Below are 20,742 nucleotides of genomic sequence, written 5' to 3'. Positions count from 1 at the left end.
CTATGTTAGACAGAAAGCACATTATTGTGTTTTATTTGAAAGAATATTGTCTACAAAAAAGTAAGGAAATTGTTTATTATTTATAAACCGTTGTATTGTAATTTCCCTAATCTTCAATAATTCAATCTTTCTTTTCAGATTCAGATTTAATCACCAATTCAAGATCACTCAAACTATTCGAAATTGACAACATTCGTTTTCAATTTCTATAGGGATTTCACTGTTCCAATTACCACAAGATACGATCGTTATTTTGCTCGCAGCAATATATGCTGCCTCTTCTTTGACCCATGGATGAATTTCATCACATGCAGCCCTAGCATAGCCGGCACCCACGACACTATGCTCATGGTCTGACGAGAGATAGTTTCTGCGTTCAGAACCAAAATTTGCAATTGGAAAGACTTGATAGTTAAGTCTGATTTGCAGTGAAAATTGTATCATTAATATTTCCCTTATTTAGATCATCGTCATTACATATAAAATTTTGTTTCTTTTCAGACTCATTAAAGCAATTATCCCAGTGAACATTGAGAAAAACAGCTTTTATTCATGAATTATTTCATAGATTGTCATTGGAATCGTTAGGAAACACAGGTGTCTTGCACCTCGTGTAATGATTTTGAATCAATTTTAATAGGATTAAATTCGTCATTTTTAATGTTCTGTCATATTTTAACCCCTGCTGAGTTTCCCCAACTATGTCACATGGATCTCGCGATAATGCGTCTGCTTTAGTGTTTATTACACTCTTTTTATATGCAATGTCGTGATCATATTCTCAAGCGATACTGCAATTTCTTGCACCTCGTGCAATTTAATTAATCTTGAATTGTGACCATCAAAATCTTTCAGCTGAGAAAAGAATAAAAGTAATTCATTTTCCGTTAAAATAAATATAAGAATCAAGAATTACATAGACCGATTTAGAGTTTTTCAAGTTCTTCAATTCTTTTTAAGTAGCATTTGTCGGTAGAATGGCCCTTTCTCTCGCAATACTCACACTCCTCTTTACTGCTTTTATTATTATTGTTTTTAACGTTATTTTTATCATTACTTTGTTCTTTCTTATTTAAAAAATTGTTGCATTTATCATCTTTATTACTATGAGTAGAACCTGCGCGGTGCCAGCAATTGCGAGAAATATGGCCCTTTTTACCACAAACATAACAACCATGATTGTTGGACGATTGTTTTTGTTCATCTTTTTCGATGTTTGAAACCGTTTTCTGTTTTTTAGAGGGTGGTTCTTCATTTGTCGTAGATGAATCAGCTTCCTCTAATTTTCTATTTGTTAATAATGATACAAGATTTTCTGCTTGAAGAGCAAATCCTATCGCTTGTTTTAAGTTTGAGGGACATTTCGTATTTACGCGATGTTCTAGTTCGGGAAGAAGTCCACGACAAAATGCTTTTGTTACATGCTGATTATATTCAAGTGTTTTAGATGCCGATTCATTGGAAGGCAATTCTTTTCTTGAATACTCATTTAATTGAAAAAGGAATTTTCTAGCTTTCGCCGCGTAGGAGTGAATTGTTTCTTTTGGTTGTTGAGTGAGGGAAGCAACCTGTAAAAATATCGTAGAAAAATCGTACGAAAAGGAGTATGCTTCCTGTAGTTCTTTGAACAATTGGTCTAAAGATTGTATTTGAGCATGGGAGATAAAATCTGCCGCTTTTCCCTTAATTTTTCTCAAAATATATTTTAAAAGCAAATAGTGATTTTCTGGGTCAGTGTTGTCTGATGCGTCGCGACATTCTTGCAAAAACTTTTCAATTGAGATATTTTCACCGTCAAATTCAGGGATTAAATCAATTGAATGTTTGAGAGCAATAGTTCTATTTGATTTTACTGAAGGTGTGATATGAATTTCATTTTTACTTGAACTCGAAAATGCTCTAGGTTCGCTATTTACTACAGAACGCGACATCATTCCTGCAATTGATTTTAAATCACTTTCCCTGAGTTGAGACATTAACCTCTGAGACTGTCTTAATTCTGTTAAGAAGTTTTGAAAATTTTGTGTTTTTGTATCATACTGAACAATATCTTCATACTCTAGATCATCATGCAAATATTCTTCACACATTACATTATCGTCGTTTGGTTCAGGATTTCCTTGATAATCATTCATTTTAATTGATTTTTTTTTTATTTATAAAAAATATTTAATCGTTTAATTAAAATTTATGATATTTTGAATTTAACATACAATTTGTCAATATTTCAACAAAGAAGAAAAATAATTTTAAAAAATTTGATCAAGGAATATCCTTTTACCAATTAATAACAATTGTTGACAATATGTTTTGAATATAAAGAATTTTTCTTTGTAGCAATAATAATTAATTAATTTTAATTTAGAAAACAGTTAATAATTTTCCAAAATACAATAATAAAGTAAAAAATAATAAATTTATTATATACTTTCTTTTGAAAATTTTAATTTGAAAATTTAAAGTAATTTTGCTTTAAAGAAAAAAAATTTTTATTCAAGGTTTACTTATTAATTATTCTATTCAAACCTTTAAGATGAACAATATTTCACTAAAAATTCACTTTTTATAAAAACGAAAATGACCATTATTTTCCTCTTAGAGGATTCACACCCGCACTGACACTTTCACTAATTGATGTATTTCAGCAATTAATAGTCAGCAATCAGGAACATCAGTCAGCCGTCAGGAACATCAGTCAGCCATCAGGAAGTAGTCATCAGAAAATCAGGATCACTTTTTTTTCAAATTTATTTTAAAAATAGTTTTATACTATTAAAGTTTCTTTAATATTGTTTTTCCGATTATTTTAGTCACTATTTATGAATTTTACACTGAAAAGTGTCACTTTATATGTCCAAGTACACTGGATTTTAAAAAATTCGAAAAAATGTTTTTGTAATAAAAATATTTTTTAAATTCCCGTATCAAGGACCGTTCGAGCCCCCAATTTGTTACGAGCCGCGTTACCTTTAATAACGTAACTCTAATAGTTCGCGATGATTCGCCGGATTCTACCTTGATTAAATCCTTAAAGAAGGAAGCGGGAATATTTAAATTAAAAGACGTTTAATTCCGTTTAACGGAAGGAGGAAAGCCCACTCGAGAAATTAGTTTTTCTTGAGTGAGTAAAACCCCCTTTATTGTTTATTAAAATATTTGTTAAATACAAACTGGCTAAGGAGTTTAGAAAACAACCTTTCAAGTCAGAGAGTAACTTAGAACTAACTATAACTATTCATTCCGCGGAGAGGTTCTCCGCTAAAGTCCATTTTTGTGGAAATGCGCATGCGTTATTCTACGCGCATTTCCTTGGCTGTAGCATACAGGATCGTTGCACCAACACTTTTCTGCACTACATTGAAACTATACTCACACACACACATTCAAGAGAGATCATCTCTATACTCATGCAATATACTCTGCATTCAAATAATATAATATTATTAATCATCTATAAAATGTTATGTACTATTTACTTAAATTGAATATTTCATACGACACTCACACAATATAGTAATTACATTAATAATGTACATATAGATGAAATGTATTTAATTACATAAACGTCAACGTAGTTTTAGATTATCCAAATAATACATTCGCACTAAATGATTATTCGAAATAATAATAATAATAATTATTATTATTATCATTATTATTATATTAATAATTCTATTTGTACTATTTATTATTAAATATTTTAGATCCTTATTCAACTAGACTTTTGTGACTCATCTCTTTTACTTAGTCCATTGCAATCCTGCGGTCCCAAGCATGTTGAACACATGTTCTATTGTCCTATGGAAAAGGGCACTTGAGATGTTTTATTTTTTGTATAACTCTTGACGGTTTGGTTTTATGACTTTAAGAAATTCGAGATTACTTTTTCCAACTTTAACTTGATTTACGACATTTCTAAGAAATGTCTTCGTAGTTAATATAAAAACTAAAAGTTTGGAATTTATTAAACCGTGACAATATTCTATTGACAAACATACAAAAGATTTCCTGTTTGTGTCTCAGAGATTTCTGCCTCAAACCGTGGGAAGAATATTTAAAAATTATAAATTAATTGATAATTAATAATTCAATTCTAGCGCGTTTATTTCGATAGTTGATATATCGAAATTATTCGAGCGAGATAATAGTCGCTCGTTACACACGTCCCAACTTCGATAATAGGGATTTTTGATTATTAAAAATGATGGGGATTTTATGCTGCTAGAACACTAAAGTGTACCCTGTAAATAGGAGGGAGATTCAACTTCTACTTCAAATGATAACAACAGAAATACTTTTAACTTGTCACTTTAATGAACATTGAGGGAAAAAGGTTACAAATTTGAGCCGAAGGATTACAACATGTAATCGGTCTGAGTGCTCGGAGATATCTGTCGAGATGAGATCCTGTGGTCCATGGGTCCCCATAGGACCCTGCGCGCGTTGAGTAGAGGGGATGACTACCCCTTCCTTTGAACTTCCCTGTGACCAATACAACCCTGACGGAGTGTTATTTTACAAGTTATTTACACATTCATACTATTTATTCATTATTTAAATTTAACATTAACAATATATGAAGTTAATTAATATTTGTTTCGTTAATTATCAAATATATAATAATCGGTTTCAGTTAAATTCATTCGGAGTATTATAATTACATTTTGCTTCTGTATATTTAATTACCATAGAATTATGGTAACTTTGAATTACTAATAAGATATTACAATAAACGTAGATAATTTGTTATTATTTATTATTATTATTATTATTGTTATTTAATTAATCAATAAATTAATTAATAAATTCTGTACATGTGGTTATAACTTTTATCATTAATTAAGAGTATCTAATTATTTAACTAGTAATGAAATGATAAACAGTAATCAATTTATAATCGTTGTTTTATAAAATTGTTAATGACATACATAGAATTAAAGATATGAAATTCATATCAAATTTGAATATTGTAATTAAATAGAAAACTCATTTCTTTTTCTTATATACGAACGATGAGTCATAGGTTTTTCCTGACGGTACAATACCCTTTTTTTTTATACCGGGGACTCGAGTAAGGCCCGAGTCCCACGGTCCCTTTTTTTATTGCTACCACATGTTTGGGTTTTCCCAACGGTTTCGAAGTTCGGAAAGATGTATTTCTCAAAAGGCTATTTTTTTATAGAAATAAACTCTATTTCTTTTCAATTCTAATTTTTTTGTGTCCTACGTGACATTTGCCTCATTTTCGCAGACTATTTCAACATCTGTAATTTTAACTATTATTCCTTTTCAAAAAGCAGCACATGTTTGGTTGCCATTCTATTTCGTTCTTTAGATTTTTTGCATGTGATAAAATTCTTTACGGGAATAAGCAAATAAATGCATGTGTTTTTATTTTACATTAAAATTCAATTATTATATTGATATTAATTTTGAATCTTAGCGCTATTACCTAGTTTCTTCCGTACGAAGAGTTACGTAGTGTTTTTCCCTAGCGGAGAATTACGTGAATTTAGGCCTGCCGTCACACAGTGTTATACATGCTCTATACATGATTTTTACTATCAAATTCGGGGAATACCAACAAGATAGCAATAATGTCAATATATCCGAAATATATATAACAGGATAAAAATTTCAATACATTGTAAGTATAGGACTAAAATTTTGTTAATATTATTGTTTCTCTATTCACTTTAAAATTTTATTTATATATATTATAAAAGAACAACACGATTTCTTGTCGATTCTAACCTAACTTCTTATGTTTCGACGTTTCGACGCATGCGTTTGTTTCAAGGTCATTTTTCATGACTGAAAATTTGAAAATGATTACATTTTTGGTTAAAATATTTTAGAATATTATTAACAATGTATTAGAATGGAATTACTTCCTTTTATGTTATATTAATCATCATATTTCTATAAATCCTTCTTTAACTTCTCTATAGGATTTTGGGTTTGGGGATTTAAAATTGCAATGCGACACATAGTGACCATAAAGTGAACTAAAAAAAATGGCTGCTGTAGGTGTACAAGGTTGAAAAAAATGTTAATATTTAAAGTATTCTAATGTTTAAGAAATATTTGTTAAGATTGTTGTTCATTATTTATCTTTTTATTGAAAAACTACTTAAAATTAAAACCGAAAAGTCACAATTTAAGTTTATATTTTTTTAAATTTGTACACCCATTTCGTCCATTTTTGGTGTAAAACACTAGCGACACCGAGCCCGCGGTGGTAAAATTTTCTCGTCATGTTGGTTGAAGTGTAAGAAATTAAAAAATTAGAAAGTTTTTAAATTTTAGATTAGCATAGGTATTCTTTCCTCTTTTAATCATTCCAAAGAATAGAAAAAATTTACATATAATTGTTTCATAGATGCTTTATTCTACACTTTATAAATCATAAAGCCAAAATTTCAAAAGTGAATTTCCGTTAAAACGAAGGGAAAAACCTCACGAATAAGAAGGATCAATTAATAATATTAATTAATCATTAATCTATAACTGAATTCGCGAGTAAACCCAATACATTTATTATAAGTTAAAACATTACACAAGTAGAAGTTATTCTAAAGGCTATTTTTGGGACTACTCTGAAGTATATTACGAAAGAACTCCAAAATAGAACTACTGAATTCGTGAGGGAGCATTTAGCCCATGATCCAAGTAACAAGGTCTCGCCACGCGCAGGCAAAAAAAACGTGGAACCAAGCACCAATCAGAATGCGGACGAAGTGACGACCATATTGAAAGTCTAGCCGCGTATTTTTAAATGTGTTTCAAATCCAGAAAATAAGATTGTTATTGTTATTAATATATTTTTATTTTTAATAATAAATATTATTAATTGTTATTATTAATATTAATACGTATAAAATTATTGATAATAATAATAATAAATATTACAATAAATGGTAATTAATATTAATAAATTATTATGAATGTTATTTTATTTTTAATAATAATTATTATTTTTAATTAGTATTAATATTAATAAATATAAAGTTATTAATAATAATAATAAATATTGCAATAAATAGTAATTTGATTTTCAAGATTCCAAGCAACATTCACTGGATAAATTAGATATAAAGGTATTATTGTGTCTGGTACGTACACGAACGCACATAAGATTGCGAATTTTGAATAGGAAAGTATATGAGAAAAATTCTAAAAGGAAAGCTAAAAAACGTGTAAAAAAATTCGCTAATACTAAATAGCGTGAATTTTTTTTGAAACTGATGTAGTGAAATTATACAGAAAAAATAAAGAAGAAACATGCAATTTATTTATAGGGCATTTAATACATAATGATAAATGAATGTGGAAACTTTAAACCGAATAATTGAAGCTTTCTACTAATAAGAATAGAAAAAATAATAATAATAAATATTATGACATTATTATTAAATTATAATTGTCAATAATGAATTATTAATAATAATAATAATTATTATTTTTATGTTTATTATTATTATTATTATTATTATTATTATTATAACTAATAATTCGCTTTTTGGAAAATGTTTATTTAGTATCTAATTTATCTACTAATTTACCACTAATGCCTTATTTTGCAAAAGGTCAATTCCCTGTAATGTTCGCAATCCCAATAATAGTTAATAATTAATATTAAAATTGAATGTTGTTATTAACAATTCCTAAAAAAATTCAAAATAAAAAAGGTTGTCTTAGTTAATCTGGCTCAAAATTTATCTCATCATTTATCCACTGAAAATTGAAAAGAAATTGTCCCTTCAGTTCTTGCAGCATTAGAGATAAATGTAATGTTTTTAAATATATAAATAAATATATGTGAATGTTATGTATCAAGTTAATAATAAGTATTTAATAAAAAATATTAATATTTAATAAAGAATTATTTTACTTTTAATTTATTATTCTTTATGTTCTTTAAATTTGTTTCTGTATTTGATTCAAAATTTAGCGCTTCAATATGGTCGTCGCTTCAGGTAATCGCTATGATTGGTCGGCTTTTTTATGGTGCGCGAACCGAGTTAAAATTGAGCCCGACTTTGGCGAGACCTTGTTACTTGGATCATGATTTAGCCCTTGGTCCATGGCAGAATCTTTGCGCATGCTCTGCTATAGAGTTTGTAAAGTCTATGGAGTGTTCAGAATCACAACACTAACACTGTATTGCACTAATACACTTATAAACATACTCTATGTATTGAAAACATGTATCACAACTGCAAGTGAACATAACCCTTTTGCATTCACACTAATTACACAATTATTAATTATTTACATCATATCTAGTAACAATAAATCTCTTATACTGCACTCATCATATTTAATATAAACAAACAATCATAACGATAACCAGTTTGATAATATATATATATATATATATATATATATATATATATATATATATATATATATATATATCCAATACCATAATATATTACAACAATCAATTAGATGAAGTTTACTAATAATATCATTTTTAAATAATACATTCATACTGTATAATTAGCAACAATATAATATTGTTGTCAATTGTTCATAATGTTCATATTATACAATTGATAATTAAAGTTCGTCGCATAATGAAAGTCTATGTGTACGTGACTTTTCGAAGCCATTTCTGTGGTCACAAGTATGGTAAACACATGTTGCATTGTCCTATGGAAAAGGACACTTGAGATATTTTTTATATATTCTTTCAAGAATTTCTCAGTTTTATGACTCTAAAGAAACTAGAGATTACATTTTCTTTCGCTATTCCACTTGATTTATGACAATTCTAAGAAATGTTGATTTTCAAATACATTTTCGGAATTTGGAAACTATTAAACCGTGAAGTATTATATTTTACAATAGTCAAACTTTCTTGTTTAGTCTCGTCAATATTTGTCAAAAGTCGTAAGAAAATCCTAAAATAATTAGTTTAAAATTTTATTGTTTCGCGCTTCGATAAATCGTCAATCGATATATCGAAAAGTTAACGAGCGAGATAGCAGTCGCTCGTCACGCGGAATGCACGCAAGCGCCTCTAAAACAGCTGATTACCCCGTGTACTAGTATACTCGTAATTCTTTTATCTATCAGTTTATTACATACATATTTTTCAAGTTTTCAACAAAATGATTTTCCTATTACAAAATTTTATTTTATACATAGTTAAAATTAAGTGTGATATATTTTTCTCTTAATACATATCGTGAATTACGTAGTTAAAAACATGTCGAATTTTAGTTGAAAATTTTTATCAATTATATAGAAATTCTCAAGTGACACCACGTCAGTTATAAATTTTATATTATACGGAAAATGATAATCGTTGACTTCAATGAATTTAAAAGAAATAGAAATATATTTTCATGAATTTCGCGCGAAATTTATTCATCGAATTCATTGAAAATGATAAAATTACATTTGTGACAAGAAAATGAAGTTTAGTGTAACTTATGTGTATTGGACTCTTCTGTTAATATCCATCATATCTAGGTATGCAAATTCAGAACAATTAATTAGAGGATTAATTTAATTTTGCAATTACAAAATTTAGAATTTTCTGTAATAATTTATTTTTGACATACAACAGAAAATTCGCCTAACAAAATTGATCAAACTTCTCGTATTCTATATACAATATGATTTTCTTTTCATTTTTCATTAACAAATAATTCTCATTATTCATTCAATAAATTTATTTTTACTTTGTTTTTCAAGAAGTTATGTTTATTAATTCAGATTTAGCGGGATAAGCGTGTTGATTTTTGAGGTTAGGATATTTAAAACTGAATTTAAAAGTTATCTAACATTAATTAACAATTGTTATTGTTCAGTATCTGTTATGTAACTAATTAATTTGATTTTATTATTTTCTTTTTTTCAGTAATTGTGCTTATAATTAATTAATGTTTTTTTTGCAGCGGTGTTCTGTTTTTAATAGTAGCATCCGAAGGGGTAAAAATCGAAGATTCTTCATCCAACAAAGATGAAAGTTATAAAAACACAAATAACTTTACAATCAAGGAATCTGAAGATGTGTTGTCAGAGAGAAACAATCCTTTTGTTCCCGACGTAAAAATATCTTCATCTGTAAAGACTGATGATGTAGATAATGTTGAGGTAAATTCTACGAAAGTATCAAGTAAAATGCAGGAAGTTTATTTCTTACTTTTAAATAAAATAAATTTAAATATAGATAACAATTATTTATTGCTTTGTATTTATTTTTATTTTGTTATTATTATTCTTTTAATTACTATTTTTTATATCTAAGGGAGGTGTTCCGGTTGTGGGCACCTTTTTGTTTTTGCCTCATAACATTTGTCCATGTGCATATTATACAAATATATGTGTACGAATTTAAAGCTAGAGATCTAAGGTGACTGTCAGTGAAGGAATTAAATTGATTCCTTTAAATAAAAAAGTTTTATTAGAAATTTAGTGAAATGGAAATTTTTTGACAAAAAAATTTTTGTACCCGGTTGTGGGCACCCTTGAAAAATCAGCTAAAAATGGAAAAATATTAAAGGAAATTAACACAAATAAAGAAGAAATGAAAGTTTCTTTATTTTAAGAGACTTTGCCGGGATAAAGAACAAAAATGATGACACGTTTTCACACTATGCTCATCGCTAACAAAAGCATAATGCTTGCATGTGAAGTAGCTAGTATGCAAACCATAACGCACTTCTAATGCACTGAACGACTATGTTTATCACATTTAATGGAGTTTGCGGCTGTCACTTTCCTTGGCAGATAGTTTAGAAAGATAAGACAGTAGTTCACATCATTGTCAGATGGTAGAGACTCCTTAACATAAAGGTGCCCACAACCGGGAATGACAGTCATTTTTTAAAAAGACCAACACATTTTGTGATGCAGGATTTTGGTTAAACACGAAGGTAAATCACAAAATATAATGACAACACTGCAAAAAAAAAATTAAACCCTTTTTTTCTGAACGAATCTACACCCATATGTTGCTCTTCGAAAACAATACAAAATTACTTTTTTATTTATTTAATGCAAATTTTCTTTATTATGCTCACAGCTATTACACAAATGCATATATTTGTTTCGTTATCAATACGAAAAGTCCGTATTGTCAACGAACACGACTTGCAATACTTAGATCAGTAAAGTCTGCTTGCCGTCGAAGTTTACGTAGGGGTGCCCACAACCGGCGCACTTCCCCTATGCTATTTAATCAATTGTGGACGTCCACATGAAAAGGGCCCATATTGTCGGTTCCACACGCAGAAAAATCCGATTGAAAATTGTGGAGTTCAGCACTAGTAACTTAGATTTCATTCCCAAACTTGTCTACCTTTGCGGCTCCAGGATAGAAAACAGGGAAATGAATCGTAAAAGGTTTAAAGCACGTCAGTAGGCTTAAAATGTTTTCGTTCTTATGCACACTTATACGCGGAACAAAGCAGACTGAACACATTGATAGGCGCTTCTGGGCGGAGTCCAAGGCAAGTCTAGTGCCGAGTCCCATACTGAATATAATGTGAGCAGATCTTCTAGTGACCTACATTATTACTTTTATTTGTCAAAATATTTACTTTTGTTGCAATATTCAATTTGAAACTAAATATAAAATCTAAAAATGAAACAACTGAAAATATTAGAATACTTTGAATTTTATAAAACTTCTCACTGGGATTTTTATTATTCTTTAGATATTTAAACGTCAAATCTCTTTAAAAATTAAATACAAGTCCTTTGCCATTTTTACTAAAATGATTTGTTTTAAAACGTTTAAAGAAAGAGATTATATTTAAATATCTACAGATTAAATAAAAATCCCAGTGCAAAGATTTTTAAAATTCAAAGTAGGTATTCTCTATTTTTTACATATTATTTCATTTTAGACTTTACATTTAGTTGCCTAAATTCAACATTACAATAAAATATAATAACAATTAGGCATTGCACAACCGGCTAAAAACAAAATAAACACACACCTAACCTCAAAATGAGATCAAACATTTCACATAGATATTCTTCCACATTCATTTGTAACACTAGAGCTTTATTACAAAACTGCACTCACTATTATATTTAAAACTAGAATTTTTATTAATTGAAACAATTAATACACTACGAACTACACCGAGACTTCCGTGTATATATCAAAAACGAAGAAACTGAACAAACGCGGGCGCAGGCGCGCCACAGAGTTTCGCATTCCTAATAACTGTTTGGGAATGAATCTAAGGACTCTCGCACAGAACAGTCCCCGTTTAAGTGAACGTTGATACAAAGTTTGTAACAATTGAGTAGCTGAATTAAAATAAATGCGAATAATAATAATTGTACCTAATTCTTTTCACCTTTCAATTAATTACAGAATCTGATTGCACTTGTTGAAAGAAGACTATTGGTGTTTATTAAGATATTTAGCATTGATCTTCATTGAAAATCATTCCTAAACTTTTTGGGATTGAAATCTAAAATTTAATATTCCTCCCTACGATAATAGAAATTACTCAAATGATTTTATATTCAGTCCGAAATCTGAATTTTCATTTTTCTCCGTGCAGTTTTCGAGATAATCGCAATTTAGTAATTTTGGAGCAAAATCTTAATTTTTTTTTTTATTTTTTATTGTCAATCTACATGTTTTGACAAGTCGAATCATGCGGTTTTCATTAATTTATCGATAATTTAACTGTTTGATTTCATTGGTTCTTTAGAAAAATAAAAAGGGCCCATTTTGTCGGTCATTTGCAAAAGTAATCCGAATTTTAAAAATGGAGGTGTAGAAAAATTTAAAACCTCTTGATTTTTCATCTCTAAGGTGTCCTGGACTGTAAACAATTCTTATCTGAATAACTTCCGAGAAGAACCAGAGATATTGAACTTAGAATCTTTTTTTTGTAATTTTCGAAATGAAAATTTGGATATTGCGTCAATTTTTTCATAATAGAGACTGTCAAAAAATTTTTAATAAGTGTAATATCTATTCTTTTTCTTCAAATGACACAATAAAATTGTACCTAATCATTAATCTTGTAAAAAAATGGTTTTTTTAATAGAAAAATTCTCCTTTTTAGAAAAGGGCCCATATTGTCGGTTTTTCGTATTTTCAAAATTAAGAGGGGGCGGATGGTTTTAAAAATTTAAAACCTATTGGTTTTTAATCTTTTAGGTACCCTGGACTGTAAAAAATTCGTATCTGAATAACTTCCCAAAAGAACCAGAGATATTGATGCGTTAGAGTCTTTTTTTCGTAATTGTCGAAATGAAAATTTGGATATTGCGTCATTTTTTTCATAATAGAGACTGTCAAAAATGTTTTAATAAGTTTAATATATATTCTTTTTCTTCAAATTACACAATAAAATTGTACCTAATCATTAATCTTGTAAAAAATGGTTTTTTAATAGAAAAATTCTCCTTTTTAGAAAAGGGCCCATATTGTCGATTTTTAGTACTTAAGTACGAAATTTTTGAAAATTAAGAGGGGGGATGGTTTTAAAAATTTAAAACCTGTTGATTTACATCTTCAAGGTGCCCTGAACTGGAAACAATTCTTATCTGAATAACTTCCAAGAAGAACCAGAGATACAACAATTAGTTGATATCGCAATCTTTAATTCCGTTTTTCTCGAAATGAGGTTTGTGGCGTTTTAAACTTTGAAATTTCGTAACTCAGCGAATTTTTAACCAAAAAAGTTCTAAGACCACTCAAAATTTTCCAAATTTTGCCAGGAATACGCCCATATAGATAACTCCAATAGTGCCAAAATGGGCCCTTTTCATGTGGACGTCCACAATTAGTGTTGCCGCAAGACGAGACAAGACGAGATTCTTTTCCATCTCGTCTCGTCTTGAAATGTCAAGACCAACAAAGAGTCTTGACTCGAAAAAGTCTCGTCTTGAGACATAGAATCTGGTCTCGTCTTGAAGTCTCGATATTTTTTCAATTAATAAGGCTACTACAGGTTCGAAAAACAGGAAATTTAATAAAAAATTAGGAAAACTAAAATTATTCCAGGAAATCACAGAATTTTATCAAATATACTGGAATAAGTATTAACTTCCTACACGGAAAAAAAAGTGTGCTAATATCACACAAGCTTATGTCGTCCGAAAATTACATCATGTGATACGTGCTTTTAAAGGACAAATTCATGCGCTTATAGTGTCACTTACTTTAATGTGAAAAAAGGTTAGAACATATACCACGATTTCCTTAAAACTATGCTATAAATGCTCCCCACTACTCCATATGAAATTTGCTCGAAATCCATGCGCTTTTCGGATGGACTTCTTGCAATTGTGATACTGTTAAAGTGCGCATGCGTCTCGGGTCCCAGTCCCATTTACAAGAAATCCATCCGAAAAGCGCATAGATTTCGAGCAAATTTTACATATGAATGTGAAGAGCAATTCTTTCATGTGTTTTGAACGTTTTTAGTATAATGATCGAACAAAATTAGTATATATTAGAGCTGTGCAAAATTCGAACCGAACCGAGTTTAGTTCGGTTTTGGGCGCCGAAATGTCGAATGTCGACATTCGAACTGGGCTAGTTCGAATGTCGAATATTCGACATTCGAACTGGGCGACTAAAATGTCGAATTTTAGAATTCGACATTTTAGCGTACCAAAACCGAACAAAACTCGGTTCGGTTCGAATTTTGTAGTAACTCGAATGTCGAATATTCGACATCCGAACTGGGATAGTTCGAATGTCGGTTTTTCGACATTCGAACTGGGCTAGTTTGAATGTCGAATATTCGACATTCGAACTGGGCTAGTTCGAATGTCGAAAAACCGACATTCGAACTAAGCTAACTCGAATGTCGAATTTTCGACATTCGAACTAGGCGAAAAAATTCGAACAGTTCGGTTCGAATTATTTTGCACAGCTCTAGTATATATCTTTTTCTATTCTTGCAACAAGTAAATTCATGTAATGAATACATGTTTTCATGAAAGAATCTCTTGCTTCAAGAACGATTTTTACATCAAATAGTGTTTAGCGAAAAGTACATCAACGCTTCATGTAAATTTAGCACACTTTTTTTTCCGTGTAGAATTGAAGAAAAAGTTTTAATTTTTTGTGTTCAGCAACCTTTGAAGATATTAAAAACATTTAATTCTTTTTGAATTTTCCATGTTCTGCTTATTAACTTTAAAATCAACCACAAATATTAATGCTAATCTTTAAATTTTTTCCATTTCTGACAATAAAATTGACCTTTACAGAATCTGAAATTGAATTTATTTTGAATAATTTAAATGTTGAAAAAGTTTCCTAAAATTGTTATTTATAAAATATTCAGAGAATAATTTTACTTCAAAATTGAAAAATAATTGGATTTTAGAATACTTGAATTTACATTCAATTTGTATAAATATCATGGAATTTCAAAAGGTTTTAAATTTATTTTTAGATTTTGCTTTAAATTATAAAGACTTATATTGTAGATTGAAAAATTGCAAAAAAAGTTAAGTGTTAAAACATTTTATTTTTTTCCATGTATAAAGATTTTAAATTGATGAAAATGTTGGTCTCATATTTCACATTAAACTAAAATTTTAGATTTATAACTAAAATTCACAGAGTAGTTTCATAAAATATAGATATAATATTACTATATTTTATGGTATAACAACTTATTCAAGTATTAGATTTTTGTATTTTTCTAATCCTACACTATATTTAACGATAGTTTTCGAGTCTCAAATCTTGTCTTGGTCTTGACGATGATTGTCTCGTCTCGTCTCGAAAATCTCGAGTCTTGCGGCATCACTATTAGTCATTTTAAAACAAAATTTTTGTTCAAATAAATTAACGTTTCCTTGCAGAAAAAAACGAAACTATTACCAAATGATTTTCAAGTTTCTCTTGAAAGCGAAGAACCTAAGAAAGTCGAAGAAATTGATGTGCTTGCTGAGAGTTTGACACAACAACCAAATCTTTCACAAGGGTAAGTGAATTTTTATAAAATAAAAAATTTCAATAGCTATAATACTATTTTTTGTAAATAATACACATTTTTTAAAAATAAATTTTGTTTATTGTAAAAATTTAAAAAATAATACAGTGAAAAGATGGGTTAAAATAAAAATGGTAAAATTTCAATAATGATAAATTAAAGAAAGGCTTGAGTAAAAAGAAAATTATGGTACTTAAAAAGCTCATGTCATTATTGATATAATTGTGGGATTCACTCGAGACCATGCTTGGTAGTAAATAGTTATTTCGTAAATAGATAAAAGTTTTGACGTGTTCTTGTCACTTCCATTGTTTATGACTTTTAAAAATACATAATTCTGATCAAATTTGTCAAAAGAATTGTGAAATTCAATCGATATTATGAGTTATTACATGAAAAAACCATTTACTTGATAATATTACATAATCTTATTTGTTGACGAAAATTTATTGAACACTGAATAAATAAAGTTTTTTTCGATTCGATACGATATTTATATCTTGAGTGCAATTTCTTTCAGTTAACCGTGAATTTTATCAAAGATAATTTACGTCACTGTAGCAAACTGTTGATTCATTGATCATAATAATGAGTTCAATATTTTTTTCATTAACCTACAGCAAATACTGATTTTTATTTTTCAGTTAAAAATATTAATTTTACCAATATTATTAAATTGAACAGTAATATAAATATCAAGTTTCGTTATGATACATTTTTTATTCTGTTTTCAATATAATATCATTACATTTAAATTAATTTGAAGGTAAATAAAAAATTATTAAATACTAGCTGTCGTACCCGTCTTCGACGGGTTTTAGTTTCTACCAATACATTTAACAGTACACGGAGAAACTTTTAATACCACTAATTCTTAAAACTGGTGAGACATTTTAGTATGTTAGGTTAGATTCAAGGGAAAAACGACATAGGTTATAGAAATTGCTATTGAGACTATCAAAAATACTCATTCAGTATATATTTTACAGTTCTTCATAAGGAAACTAACGAAAATTAGTATGTTGTTTTAGAAAGAAAATAATAATTTTTGCAAAGTTGGGAAAGCCATGAATTAAAAAGAAACACAACAAATTAATTGTCTATAGATACTCATAGAGACGATAGTGATACTTGGATCTGATGGTAGATGGCATTAGTGTATGTCACTGTAACTGTAGGTAAATATATTTAACACGACGTAAGAACCTAACCTATATTATTAACGCACACACGCACACGCAAGTAAAGACACGACGATTGGTCACGGAAACCGAAAGATCGCACGATTCGTTAGAAGTACACAGCTGAATCGTCCTTATATATTAAACGAGTGGAAAAATATGTGCCTTCGAGAGAGAGCATTTTTTAAAATAACTTACTAATCAAATTATGTAAATAAGTAAAAGTCGTGAAAAAAATTATGTTATATTGAGGAACAGTTCTTGAATTTAATTTGGCATGAGGAGACATTCACGTTTATTAATAAAAGGTTTTTTTCTTTCATACACGTGTGAATTTCAACTTCGAAAACATTAGGGTTAGTTCGCGACGTCAGGTGATGGACTCGGTGATGCTCGGGCGAAATCGGTTAAGTCCGCCCGCAGTCCTTCCAAAATTGGTATGTTACGTTAGAATGTCTGTTATATATTCTATCTATATGTGGAAAAAAGGTTAGAATTACCGTATTATTTCACAAACAAAAACTAGCATTTTATTCTTTTCTAAAGAAAAATAAGACTATTTCTAATGCAGATAGTAATTTTTGTACACCGAAGGTTGCTTAATATATAACGAACTTATCATATTTTCGTATTAATGTTGAAATTATTAGCACAACGCACGAAAAATCCTCACATTCTAACGCACTTTTAGAATAAAGATAACCAAATATATTCAATATTAGAAGAAAAAGTTTCTCCGTGTATATCTACCAAACTGGAAAACCGGGAAATAGCCAGGAATTTAATTTAACCGGAAAAAAGTAATAATTAGTTATTATTACAAACTATTTAATTAGGAAAATATTACTATTTGAATCAGTAACTTACTTTTTATTATCAAATTAAATATTTTTAACCAATTCAAATGCAGAGAACAATATTTGTCAATTTTTGGTACCTACTTTTATTAATGTATTAAAAATTAATTCAAAATTTCCACCAGTTTCTGGAGTTATAGTAGAGTTTGATTTGAACTAATACTTTTTTTTTTTTTTTTTTTTTTTTTTTTTTTTTTTTTTTTTTTGAGTTTGATTTGAACTAATTGTATCGCAATAAGTAGACCCTACGTTACGACTGCTAAAATATAAAATAAGACCAGTATTGTAGGCTGATAGTAGGGCTTAAATTTTATCTCGGGTCAGTTTTCATAATTATTACATCAATAAATATTAAAGTAAAAAGCAATTTTTTAAAATCGAATTAATATAATAAAACTTTTTTATTATATTCCCTGCTTATTCCCAGTCAAATTAAAATCCCGGATATTTCCCTTTTTTCAGGGTTGGTACAGACACCCTGAATAGAATAGAAATAAATAATAATAATAATAATAATAATAATAATAATAATAATAATAATAATAATAATAATGAATAGAATAGAATAGATACACCTGGAAAAATTTGGACAAAGCTGGGAAAATATCGTAAAGGGCCTAGCGGAGTAAGCATGCAAAATCTGCCCCCGCTCAAAAAACTTTGAAATTCTTGTTACATGTTGGCAACATTAAGATAAAATTTTTCACCAAATATTTTTCAAAAAATGTATTTTTGTAAGAGTTATTAGAATTTTGCCCGAAAAAAACTCAAAAAAAAAAATTTTTTAATTTTCAAAAAAAAATTTTTTGGTCTTATTTTGGAGATACTACTTTGGAATTTGTACAGAAAATTCTCCTAAATGTGTTCTTTTCAGAAATATTTTTGTCGATTTTTTTAATTGGGTACCACATAGTTAAAAAAATTAAAATCCTAGGTGGCGCATCATTCCGGCTGAAGCACAATGTATCCAGTACATTTAGGAGAATTTTCTGTAAAAATTCCAAAGTAGTATCTCTAAAATAAGACCAAAAAATTTTTTTTTGGGGTTTTTTTTGGGTTTTTTTCGGTCAAAATTTTTTGAAATTTTTTTTAAAATTCCTCTTATGAATTTATAAAATACATATAAATTTCATTAAAATCGATCCAGTGGTTTTCGAGAAAAAACAAATTTTTGATTTTTCTTTCCCCCTCCATAACTCTTACAAAAATACATTTTTTGAAAAAATATTTGGTGAAAAATTTTATCTTAATGTTTATTTATTTATTTCGTATAAACGGGTTTACAAAATTTACCCTTTATTAAGAGAAAAAAAAGAAGAATATACAATTTGGCAGAATAAAAGAAAGAAACATCAATTCGTGTCACCACTTACAATATTACAAATTCAATTATAGAAATTCAATCGACGTCTTGAACATAAATAAAGAGGCTTCGCTTGAATCGTGATATACAATTGTCAAAAAAATCTAAATCACTCGCATTGTTAGCCTCGCGACAAATTCGTGTCAGAGGAGAATTACTGCCAAGATTTGTACGACTGAGAGGGACCCTAAAACTTGGTCTATTTCTCAATGAGATATAGGGAACCGACAGCGAAACACTGGAAAGCAATGCTGGACAATCAATATTACCATTTAGTACATTATAAAAGAACTGTAGATCCAACTTTAAAAATCTACTCTGCACTGAAGGAATTTTCAATACAGAGCGAAGTTCCGAGTAATCATGACTAAAAGAGTTGTAAGGTATGTCAAGTTGTCTTGCAGCAAACCTCAAAAATTTAATGTTGCCAACATGTAATAAGAATTTCAAAGTTTTTTGAGCGGGGGCAGATTTTGCATGCTTACTCCGCTAGGCCCTTTTGTTAAACAAAAATAATAGACACCCTGCTTAACTTTTGTCTTTACATTGCTGAAAACATCTCTAAAAGTTAAATATTAAATATTCAATATTTCTGAAGTTCTTGCAATTAAAGAATATTGGATTAATTGGATAAACAAATAAATCTGAATTGCATTATTTTGACGTTAAAATCTTAATCAGAGGCCTTAAAAATACTACTGAATTAATCTTAACAGTAATTGGTATCAATTATAATTTTTTCGATTTTTTGATATTGACAACAATTTTATACTTACATTATCGTTATAAGATTAATTCAGGGTGGCCGCTGGACCGGGAAAACCGGGAAATGACAGTGAATTTTTTTGGACAGGGAAAAACCGGGAAATGACAGTGAATTTTGATCTTGACCGGGATTTTGGAATTTTTTTTTTAAAAACACACATTACTTTGTGAAAAAAAATAGAAATATTTATTTTAAGACTTATAGGTATTAACTATATTTCATTAAAAAAGATTGAATGATCTTCTATAAAATCTATTTATATTTTGTCAAAGAATTTTATAAAAAGTACTATAAAAATATTCAATTTCTAGAATTTATAAGAAAATTATGAATTTTGTTGTCCAACGTAACAGACTTAAAAAAAGAAAATATTAAATTTAATTTTAAATTCTTTCTATTTCTAACAATAATTAAACAAAATATAATTTTAATTAAATTTGTCAAAAAAATTTCAAAGAGAAAAAATTTCACATCCTATAAAATAATGAAAAATAAATCAATTTAAAAATTTTTTGCAATTAATATTATAACAAAACAAATAAGAATTATTAAAAATTTGAACTAATTAGAACAAAAGTGATACGAAATTTATAAAAATTAATTTTTGAATAACAAATAAAGTAAATAA

General features: G+C 28.5%; 2 protein-coding genes across 2 annotated transcripts in view; one reads left to right on the top strand and one right to left on the bottom strand.

Annotated features, from left to right (window-relative positions):
* Nucleotides 1–2,296, bottom strand: LOC122499081. The gene has a single exon (XM_043607156.1). The coding sequence runs from the start codon at nucleotides 2,133–2,135 to the stop codon at nucleotides 927–929; it is 1,209 nt and encodes a 402-aa protein (XP_043463091.1). The 5' UTR covers nucleotides 2,136–2,296; the 3' UTR covers nucleotides 1–926.
* Nucleotides 2,297–9,029: 6,733 nt separating this feature from the next.
* LOC122499074 (SUN domain-containing ossification factor) overlaps nucleotides 9,030–20,742 on the top strand; it is a 176,896-nt gene continuing 165,183 nt past the window's right edge. The window contains exons 1-3 of the mRNA XM_043607142.1: nucleotides 9,030–9,483; nucleotides 9,912–10,110; nucleotides 15,817–15,938. Coding sequence (XP_043463077.1) covers nucleotides 9,425–9,483; nucleotides 9,912–10,110; nucleotides 15,817–15,938 — 380 coding nt within the window. The 5' untranslated portion in view covers nucleotides 9,030–9,424. The remainder of the gene's footprint in view (nucleotides 9,484–9,911; nucleotides 10,111–15,816; nucleotides 15,939–20,742) is intronic.

Source organism: Leptopilina heterotoma, unplaced genomic scaffold (assembly GCF_015476425.1).
Source record: "Leptopilina heterotoma isolate Lh14 unplaced genomic scaffold, ASM1547642v1 Lhet_165, whole genome shotgun sequence".
Classification (NCBI taxonomy): Eukaryota; Metazoa; Arthropoda; class Insecta; order Hymenoptera; family Figitidae; genus Leptopilina; species Leptopilina heterotoma.
Note: the sequence above shows the minus strand (reverse complement) of the source record. Positions and strands in the feature narration are given on the sequence as shown.

Excerpts from the sequence above, each read along its gene's own strand:
- LOC122499081 (XM_043607156.1), bottom strand. The coding sequence starts at position 2,135 with ATGAATGATTATCAAGGAAATCCTGAACCAAACGACGATAATGTAATG.